This window comes from Triticum aestivum, chromosome 3A, assembly GCF_018294505.1.
Source record: "Triticum aestivum cultivar Chinese Spring chromosome 3A, IWGSC CS RefSeq v2.1, whole genome shotgun sequence".
NCBI lineage: Eukaryota > Viridiplantae > Streptophyta > Magnoliopsida > Poales > Poaceae > Triticum > Triticum aestivum.
Window position 1 is genome coordinate 728,690,143 of NC_057800.1, and position 10,589 is coordinate 728,700,731.

The 10,589-nt window shown below is 46.5% G+C and overlaps 1 protein-coding gene across 1 annotated transcript; it reads left to right on the forward strand.

Moving 5' to 3' along the window:
• Nucleotides 1-2,674: 2,674 nt before the first annotated feature.
• On the forward strand, nucleotides 2,675-4,270 carry LOC123059502 (uncharacterized). The gene is made up of 3 exons (XM_044482058.1): nucleotides 2,675-3,025; nucleotides 3,113-3,292; nucleotides 3,410-4,270. The coding sequence occupies exons 1-3, from the start codon at nucleotides 2,855-2,857 to the stop codon at nucleotides 4,010-4,012; spliced, it is 954 nt and encodes a 317-aa protein (XP_044337993.1). The 5' UTR covers nucleotides 2,675-2,854; the 3' UTR covers nucleotides 4,013-4,270.
• Nucleotides 4,271-10,589: the final 6,319 nt, after the last annotated feature.

Consider the following 10,589-nt stretch of genomic DNA (forward strand, 5'->3'; position numbering starts at 1 on the left):
GGAAAGAATCTATTATTTGTTTCCTAAAGAAAATTGCATTAATGAGAGAGATTTGTTGATTTGGCTAAGGTAGGCGGTTTTTGCGGTTCTTGGCGGCTCAGTGTGAGGTGGGGCGAGGTACAAAAAAATATCATGAAAGGTGAGACGGAAAAAAACCTGGGAGGTGGGAGTTGTCCCTGGTTAACCTACGAAATTTCATAGATTTTTTTAGGACGAAAAAAAACCAGTGGAGGTGGGACGAAAATTGGCCGGCGGAGACTACCACCTCCCACTACTGACTTTTTTTCGTCCGGTTTTATTTCATCCCACCTCCCACTACTGACTTTTTTCTTAATTAATAACTCCACCCTCCTGCTGGTTTTTTTCTAATCTAATTCAATCTATTGATCCTTCCTTAGTCACAATGCACTTACATGTAGCCCCGACAGATCGGTTTCCATATGAAATAAAACACAATCATCAATCAATCCTTGGTTCTCTTTTATAGGACTTGTTGCCATACATGAACCATACGATAACTTCCATATACAAAATAAAGGGAAACACAATCAGGTTTCCTTCCTTTCCAAAGTTCTAGCCACCGACCCCCTCCCCAGACCGCGTTCTTTTTCCCATGCCACCATCGATAATCTGCTCTCCCATTTCCTCGTCCTCCCCACGTTGTGAAGTTCCAACGCACAACTACACAAACACCAGTGACATAGAAAACCACCGCCTCCTCCTCCGCGCCACCGCCTACTCTAATTTTCCCCTCTGTGTGGCGACCTGAATGGAAGGCGGTGGATCTGGGATGCGCCTGGTTCCACAAGACATCATGTGTAAGGAAAGATGGAAAACCACCGGCTGGATGGCCAAGGGTGGCCCATTGAAGGTTTGAAACCTCCTATGGCGTAATTTTGTGCAACCTGCATGAAGATTGTAGGAGCTATCCATGTGGTCGTTCCATCGGCAACAAGTACGTATTGGATAGCACATAATTTGAAATTCTTGACGGAGTTGACTGACCATGACTTTGACTCTCACAATGTTGCATGTTCTTCGGAGTTGACTGGTGGCGTTTTTAGGTTATTACTACCATGAAGATGAGAGGAACATCGAGAAAAATCCTTTCCCTAAAAAATGGATGGGAGGAATATCTTGGTCTATGATTTCATGATGAATAGGACCCTGAGAAAGCAGTGGATGATGCCCCGTTGATTCTCTTTGAATTCGGCTACTGTGGGAATGTGTATAGTCAGGCTTGGAGTGAGCGCTCCATGCATGTGTGTCAGTGGCACTCAGAGATTGGTTGTGCCGCTCTTATGAGGGTGTGTGGGAGTGGTGTGCTCGAGACACGCCAATCTCGTGAGCAGGTGCGGAGATGAGTTGCACAAGAGAAACATTGGTGGGATGAACCCAAACCTTTATTTTTTTTCTAATATGAATTATCCTTCCTTCTTAGAAAAACATGTTTTGAGTAAAGTTATCTTTACTATAGACATATATTGACAATTAATCAAGTATCAACATCATTGCATGCTTATTGCGTGGAATGTGTGTCCCAATGTTGACAGAAGGTATAAAAAGATTGTCTTGGAATTATTATTTTCTTGGGAAGATATTGCCCTGAATTCTCATTTCTCATCAGAAATTTAGTATCCATTTTCGTTGATCTTATTTGCAACATGTACAAGTCAGTAATAATCTAAGGGGGTGCCCTACCGGAGAAGATTATGATAGTTGGACAAGAAACTTGGTACTGTCGTGCAAGGTAGAGGTAGGAGAAATAGGAGATAAAAGCATGCATGGTGGGAGAAGGAAATCGAGTGTCGCGTGGTAGCTCAGACATGGAGTGTGGAAGAAAGACAATGACGAGATGTATGTACCTACTAGATCATGACCATGAGATATCATCCCATAAAAAATGGCCTTTGACTCTCATGTCACATGAATTTTCTCTTTATATATATATTTGTTAGTCCGTGGCAACGCACGGACACTTAGCTAGTAATATATAGGTCCTGTTGCAACGCACGGGTCTTTTTACTAGTTACACCAATAGGCGGTTTTTTGCACAACAAACCTATTCGGTAGGTGCTCTACGCAAAACTAATCTGATAATTGATGGTTTCCGTAATTTTCTCATCTCAAACACACCAAATGTGTATACATTTTTCACAGAAAACCGGCACCGATATGGCATATATTTGTTCGGCTACCTAGTATACAATACAGTGTAATAATTGAAGAAATAACATGAAGAGTAAACTTAGCTAGAAGGGGATGCGGACTATCTGCTCCCGAGCTGAAATGCTCTCGGATGAACAGTAAAATAAAAAATAATAAAAAATATGGGAATTTCGGCTAGAAGGGAACTTTTAGCTTCCTGCCCAGTGCAACGTGCTAAGTGGAAGTAGCAACGCTCTGTTCAAATTGGTGAAAAACAATAAACCAGATCATTAGGGGATTTTTGGCAACAAAAAAAGAAGATCATTAGACAACCACGTCTGGCTACGGATAGGGATGGCAACGACCGCTCCCTACGGTGCCCGACGCCGGGCGCGGTGACGCGGCGGGCAGCGACAGCGCCAGGCCCACGTGTGCAGCCACCCGAGGCGCACGTGTGGCCCTAACCGACAGCGCGGCACGCGCTCACTCCTCCCTCAGTCTTTGTCCCCAGCATGGAACTCTCAACCAAATCCATCTCCAGTTCCACCCACACCCCTCTCCTTGCTCCACGACAACGCCGGTGTGCGTGGCAGTGGTTATCTCTTTCGCGAGAGTAGCCGGCTAGCTAGGTAGGGGAGAGTGGCAGTCTGGCAGAGAATGGTGGCGCCCGACTTGACCTGAGCAGAGCTGAGATCCTCCTTCGCGCATGCTTTTTTCTCCTTGCTCCGTCGCGGCGTGCGGCGCTCGTTCGCTCAGGCACCTGGCCGTGGCCGCCGTCAGTCTCCCGATGCTCCTGTTCTGCGACGCCATGGTGTGGGCCGTCACCTTCCTCACCTTCCCCGTGCGCCTCCTCGCCGCCGCCGACAGGGAGCGCAAGGTCCGCCGGACTCCGCCTTGGATCACTAGATCGTTCCGATTGAATAATTAATCGGATGTGCTTCTTGTGATTTCTTGTCTTGGTCAGCTGGAGCGGTTGGTGGGGGAGATGCAGGGGCAGATGGAGCGGGTGGTGTGGGAGAACAGGGACCTGGAGCAGCGGCTGCGGACGACGCTCAAGGAGAACGCGACCATGGAGGGCATCCTCGACGAGATGGAGGAGGAGAACGAGGACGCCTTCGCCAGGATCGACCTCCTCGAGAGCCAGGTACGAGCAGAGCCGCATCCATCGATTCGCCATTGCGGGGATGCAGAGCAGAGCAGAGCACGGGTATGGTACACTAATTTTGTGCTTGGCGTTGGTTCCTGCTCGTTCGGCATGCAGCTCAAGGCGGTCAAGAAGGAGAACATGCGGCTCAAGGAGCAGAGGGGCAAGTCCGTGTGGGACAAGGCGGCGGCGACGGTGGCGGTGGCTGGAAATGGCGGGGGCAAGAAGAAGGCTGGCGAACCGAGGCCATGGGAAGGCAAAGAAGAAGAGGAAGAAGAGGCGACAGCGCAGAAGGATCGGCCCGTCGTCTTCAGACCCGGCGACCTCGACGCCTTCCCACCGTCGGAGGCGCGGGATCAACTGTTGCGGGCGACGGCGCGGCGCCGGAGCCTGTTCAGCCTGGGCATGTCGCTGACGGTGGGCGGGATCGCGTGGTCGGCGGACAAGCCGTGCCTGCCGCTCCTCGCGGGGCTCGTCGCCGTGGTGGCCATGTCCATGTGCAGCGTGTCGCGCCTCTTCCACGCGCCCGCGGGCCGCCGTGGCCTGCCTCCCGCGTCCGCCGCCTCCGACGGCGCCGTGGCGCTGCTGAGCCTCAACTGGTTCCTGCTGGGCGTGCTCACCTACCCCATGCTCCCGGGGGTGGCGCGGGCCGTCGTCCCGCGCGCCGCTCGCCTCGCCGGCCCCGCTATCGCGTGGCTCGCTGCCGCAGTGCCCGTTTGACGGCGTGAGGTGGCACCGCAGAGTGGCCTCCGTCTGTGTATCCGCGGCTCTGGTTCTCGAGCCTGTAAAAAGAGTGATCCAGCCGCCTTTCTGTTTTCTGAAGCTGTGTGAGTCGTTATAGTAAAAAGAAAAACTTCATTCGCCTAAACTTGAGCATGTGAAAACGTAGGATCTGCCCACGAATATGTGTATTGTACTCCTTAGATTCAAATAACACACTAACGTCGTGGCTTTCAATAATGTTATTGTGTTTTTTTTCAAATACTCCCTCTGGTCTTTTTACTATGTATATTAGAATTCTAAGTCAAACTTCATAACTTCACAAAGTTTGACCATATTTGTATGAAAAAAATATCAACATCTGCCATGCTATAAAACTTTAAGTCACGACACATATATTGATATTGATTTTAGATTGTGAATATTGATACTTTTTTCTTATAAAGTTGGTCAAACTTTACGAGCCTTCACTTCAGTCAAAACTATAATGTTAGGACGTCGATAACTGTCACACATGTGGTGTATCGGTTGATTGTGCCACATGCCTGTGTGACACCGAGACGACCCCGCACGCACGACCGCGTCCGGGCGCGCAGCCATAGCCCACACGTCCAGGCAAACGACCGCGCTGCCCGCACGACCCAGCACGCCAGTCGTCCTGGCCTCATTTCGATCCCCAGTTCGACCTGCCGCCGCCGTCTTCTACCTCTTGACCCCGTACCTCCATCGCCTTCCTTCTCTGGTTGTCATGGCAACCAGAGAAGATCCATAGCGCCTTCCCACCGCTAACCACCCCCATCAACCCCGTCCTTTCAAGACGATGAGCAAAAAGCAGGTCGATCTCCGATCTCCTTCTGTTTATCGTCCTTTTTCTGTCCAGAAATTTAAAATTGCAAAATTTGCCCATGAAAATGGCGACTGGATCCACGCTATCAGGGGAAACAACCCACGGATTCGTGTGCATTCGCATTTGCCCATCAACATACGCCAGATCTGTCATATACTATGCTAGATTTGAGCTAAGCTTCTAGGTTGGCTTGATGCAAGTAGTTGGTAATGAAGGATGCGCATGAATCACTGAATAGGGAGAGAAAGGAGAAATTTGGCATAGGAAGGGAGAAAAATAATAATTTCCACTTGTATCTAACATCAGTTGCCACCTATTGTTGTCGTTATGTGCCATCATGTTTTCTTGTTGCTTGCCATCCTATTTTATTGGCCGTTGTCATCGGTTCAAAATGATAGCTGGCATCCAGATTTCAGAAAAGAGAATGAATGTGCATGTCCTACTTGCCATGATGTGTTGGTTGCCTATGCAAGAAATGTGATAAGATTGTTGTATTATCTTGTACGTGCAAACAACAAGAATGCATTTTGCGGATTGTTGATGCGTTCTTGTTTATGAAGTGACTGAAAACACATTGGCAGAAAAAAAGCGGAAGAATGAATCACGAAGACGGCAATGATCCTTGATTTTCTCAAAGGCCGGAAACGCCCCCATGGGATGCAACAGAGTACAATCAACTCATTTCTACGGGGCCTTTGCTGCCACTACTGGAGTAGTACGTGGGCATCGGTACGATGCATGATAAACAAACTAAAAAACAGTTGCCATGTTCGTGACGATGAAGATGTCATTCTACTTATGTCCTACAATCTCATTTTTCGCAGGTTCTTATGACCAAACCACAGTCAGGGGGGCACCATGGCAAGTTCAGTTACAGGGCGCTAACGTTGACAAATGTACGGGCAACCAACTTCAAGTAGCTAATGTGGCAAATCATGGTAACGCCTACGAAAAAGAAACTTACTGTTGTGGACATGAAATTAAACTTGCAAGGATGGCAAAAGACTCACCAGTTACATCGGAAAAATGTAGGACAATCATGCAACACGTGGCATCAGGTGGCAACCATGTACCTGCCATCAACGTAGTACACAGGTGAGTACATGAAGTGAAGTTGTGGACAGTGAATTAGGAGAAAGGAACATAGCTAACAGCTGCAGTTGTCATGCCTGTACAGCTACAGTTGCCATGTACGGACAGCTGCAGTTGCCATGCCTGGACAGCTAGAGTTGCCATGTTTCGTAAAATGTGATTGCAAAATGTCTAAAACAAATGTGGATGACACGTGTGAACAAACATGTGTGCCATGGATGCACCGCTACATGTGCCATGTTGAACAAACTACAGTTTCCATGCAATGATCAACTGCTACCATGATCACAGATTGTTATGGTGGAACCACATCGGCAAACATCTCATGGCAAGCTTCACAGATGCAGGACATCGCTATTGCAGATAGAGCACATCAAATTGAAATGACAGACCATGTAAGATCGGCACATGCAGCACAACAAGGTAAACAAAATGTGAACCAAAAAATAGTACTACATTTGCTTTTTTGGGAATATCATGTGAGAAAAATTAGATTTGTAACGGTAGTGGTGGAAAAAACAAACAAAGAATGCTACCAAGTGGTCGGTGCAAAAGAGTCATCTATTGTCTTCGGGATTTGCTAGTTGCTATAAGAGTGTGTGCACCATTCATGATTGATCGCATTTGCCTTGTGAGCTCAAGCCTAGAATACAAGTTTCGATGCTGGAATATACTGGTTGCCATGTAGTGGCAGTAGTAGTTGCCATGTATGTTGGACTGTAGCTGCCATGGTTGTAGAATCCAAGTTTTGATGCTAAAAGAAGCTGGTTGCCATGCATTGACAATAGTAGTTGCCATGTTTGTTGGACTGTAGCTGCCATGACTGGATAACTATAGTTGCCATGCATGGCCATATGCAGATTCACGTCTTAATGTGTGAATGATGTCATGCCAAATCACATGCAGATGCTATACTCTGTTACGATAAACATGTCACTCAAGCAAAAGCTTACGCTCGTACCTGTTTTTTATTGCAGGACCTTCAACTACAATCAACAGCGGCGTGGGGACATCTACTGCAGGGAGCTCTGAGCGCACGGAGGACGCGTTCCACCAGCCAACCAACAATCATGACACAAACAATGCCAAGTCAGTGTCAGAAATGGCAATCGTTCCAGCAATGCCGACAGGCACACCTTTGCACACCAGCACAAGCAACACTCAAGCACATGAAACAGCCGCCGATACTGAAGTGAATGATGAAACTGATGACGAAGCATAAGAGGATGAAGATTGTGGGCAATCAAAAATCATGGTACCTCAGCTACTGTATGCTGGGTACAGATTTGATTCGTTTGAAGATGCAAAGGAATTCTACCAGACATATGCAAAGTTCCATGGGTTTGCGGTCAACACCGAATACCATAGGAAAATTTAAAAAACAAACGAGTACAGCAGAGGTGAGATGAGGTGCTACAAGGCACGAAGGAACAAGAAGGGGGAAGGTGTTGCGCCTGTCGTTCTGAAACAAAAGAAAGGTATCATTGTCAAGACGGAATGCCCTGTCCAGTGTAAGCTGAACGTAGATGGAGCACGGTGGGTGGTCACTGAATATTTGACGAGCAGAACCACGAACTCATAAACAAGTTTGACCTGGTAAAATTTCTGACCGCCCATAGAGGATTCACCCCCCTCGAGAAGAAATTCATAAAGCTGCTACATGAGTGTAGCGTCGGTCCATCAAGAATGGTCCAGATACTATCCCTCATCCATAGCAAAAATGGGACTCTGAGTAGCATGTCCTACATACCGGCAGACGTCACAAACCTAAAGGCAAAGTACCGTAGAGAGATCAGGTTGGCTGACATAGACACGATAGCCTACTTCAATGAGAAAGCGAAGGAAGATCCAGATTTCTTCAACAGGATAAGATTGGACGATGAGGACCGTGTCAGGAACATGTATTGGGTTGATGGTGCTGCAAGAAGAGCCTACAAACATTTCCAAGATTGCATTTCATTCGACGCGACATATCTCACTAATATGTACAAGATGCCATGCGCTCCATTCATAGTAATAAATAACCACAATCAATCATTGCAACTCGGATGCGGGCTCGTTCGGAATGAAGACACGGATGGGTACACTTGGTTGTTCAAGACCTTCTTGGAGTGCATGGGTGGACTTGCTCCGACGAACATAATAATAGACCAGGATTTTAGCATGCGTGCAGGCATAGTGGAGGTCTTTTCATTGGCAGTGCATAGGCATTGCAGTTGGCACATTATAAAGAAGGCTGAGGAGACACTAAGACCGTTCTTTGCTGACCGTCCAGAGCTGCACAAGGCATTTGAGCTGTGCATTGACCACAGATTGACGGTGGAGGAGTTTGAAAGGAGTTGGATGGCTATGATTGAAACATATCAAGTGCAAGACAATGAGACGCTTGCTAGCTTATGGGAGAAGCGAATGTACTGGGTGCCGGCCTACTTCATGCAGTGCTTCTTTCCATTTCTGCAGACTACGCAGCGCAGCGAGGGGTTCAATACTGTTTTGAAGCGGTACGTGAGCCATGGCAACTCATTGCTGCAGTTTGCCAAGCAATACTCCACTTTGCAACAAAAAATACTGGGATCTGAGCTACAGCAAGAAGCGAACACTGCGCCAAGCAGCCAAAATTGCTAACATATTTACGATGGAGAGGCAGATGAGCAAGATATACACCAACAAGATTTTTAACAAGTAAGTCAGTTGTGTTACAATCTTATTTGCACAAGCATGAAGATAGTAGGTGCCATGTAGAATGCAATGCAGTTGAAAAAGCTTATTTGAAAATGATGATTTTTTTGAAAGTAGCCATTGAGTACATAGTAACCATGATATGTAGCTGCCATGTTTATTCAACTACAGTTGCCATGTTTACAAAACTGCAGTTGTCATGTTTGCTCAACTGCAGTTGCCATATTTGATGAACTGCAGTTGCCATGTTTAATGAACTATACTTTCATTGGCCATGATGGTATGGAATGCAAATGCCAAATAAAGATGTTATTGATACGTCTCCAACGTATCTATAATTTTCTATTGCTCCATGCTATATTATCTACTGTTTTGGACATTATTGGGCTTTATTATTCACTTTTATATTATTTTTGGGACTAACCTATTAACCGGAGGCCCAGCCCAGAATTGTTGTTTTTTTGCCTATTTTAGGGTTTTGAAGAAAAGGAATATCAAACGGAGTCCAAACGGAATGAAACCTTTAGGAACGTGATTTTTTCAACGAACAAGACCCAGGAGACTTGGACCCTACGTCAAGAAACAAAGGAGGAGGCCACGAGGTAGGGGCGCGCCTACCCCCCAGGCGCGCCCTCCACCCTCGTGGGCCCCCTGTTGCTCCACCGACGTGCTCCTTCCTCCTATATATATCAACGTACCCCCAAACGATCAGACATGGAGCCAAAACCCTAATTCCACCGCCGCAACTATCTGTATCCACGAGATCCCATCTTGGGGCCTGTTCCGGAGCTCCGCCGGAGGGGGCATCGATCACGGAGGGCTTCTACACCATCACCATAGCCCCTCCAATGAAGTGTGAGTAGTTCACCTCATACCTACGGGTCCATAGTTATTAGCTAGATGGATTCTTCTCTCTTTTTGGATCTCAATACAATGTTCTCCCCCTCTCTTGTGGACATCTATTCGATGTAATCTTCTTTTTTGCAGTGTGTTTGTTGAGACCGATGAATTGTGGGTTTATGATCAAGTCTATCTATGAACAATATTTGAATCTTCTCTGAATTCTTTTATGTATGATTGGTTATCTTTGCAAGTCTCTTCGAATTATCGGTTTGGTTTGGCCTACTAGATTGATCTTTCTTGCAATGGGGGAAGTGCTTAGCTTTGGGTTCAATCTTGCGGTGTCCTTTCCCAGTGACAGTAGGGGCAGCAAGGCACGTATTGTATTGTTGCCATCGAGGATAACAAGATGGGGTTTTCATCATATTGCATGAGTTTATCCCTCTACATCATGTCATCTTGCTTAAGGCGTTACTCTGTTTCCATGAACTTAATACTCTAGATGCATGTTGGATAGCGGTCGATGAGTGGAGTAATAGTAGTAGATGCAGGCAGGAGTTGGTCTACTTGTCTCAGACGTGATGCCTATATACATGATCATGCCTAGATATTCTCATAACTATGCTCAATTCTGTCAATTGCTCAACAGTAATTCGTTCACCCACCGTAGAACACCTATGCTCTTGAGAGAAGCCACTAATGAAACCTATGGCCCCCGGGTCTATCTTCATCATATTAATCTCCCAATACTTAGTTATTTCCTTTACTTTTTACTTTGCTTTTATTTTACTTTGCATATTTATCATACAAATACCAAAAATATTATCTTATCATATCTATCAGATCTCACTCTCATAAGTGGCCGTGTAGGGATTGACAACCCGTTATCGCGTTGGTTGCGAGGATTTATTTATTTTGTGCAGGTACGAGGGACTCGCACGTAGCCTCCTACTGGATTGATACCTTGGTTCTCAAAAACTGAGGGAAATACTTATGCTACTTTGCTGCATCATCCCTTCCTCTTCGGGGAAAACCAACGCAGTGTTGAAGAGGTAGCAAGAAGAATTCTGGCGCCGTTGCCAGGGAGTCTACGCAAAAGTCAATATACCAAGTACCCAT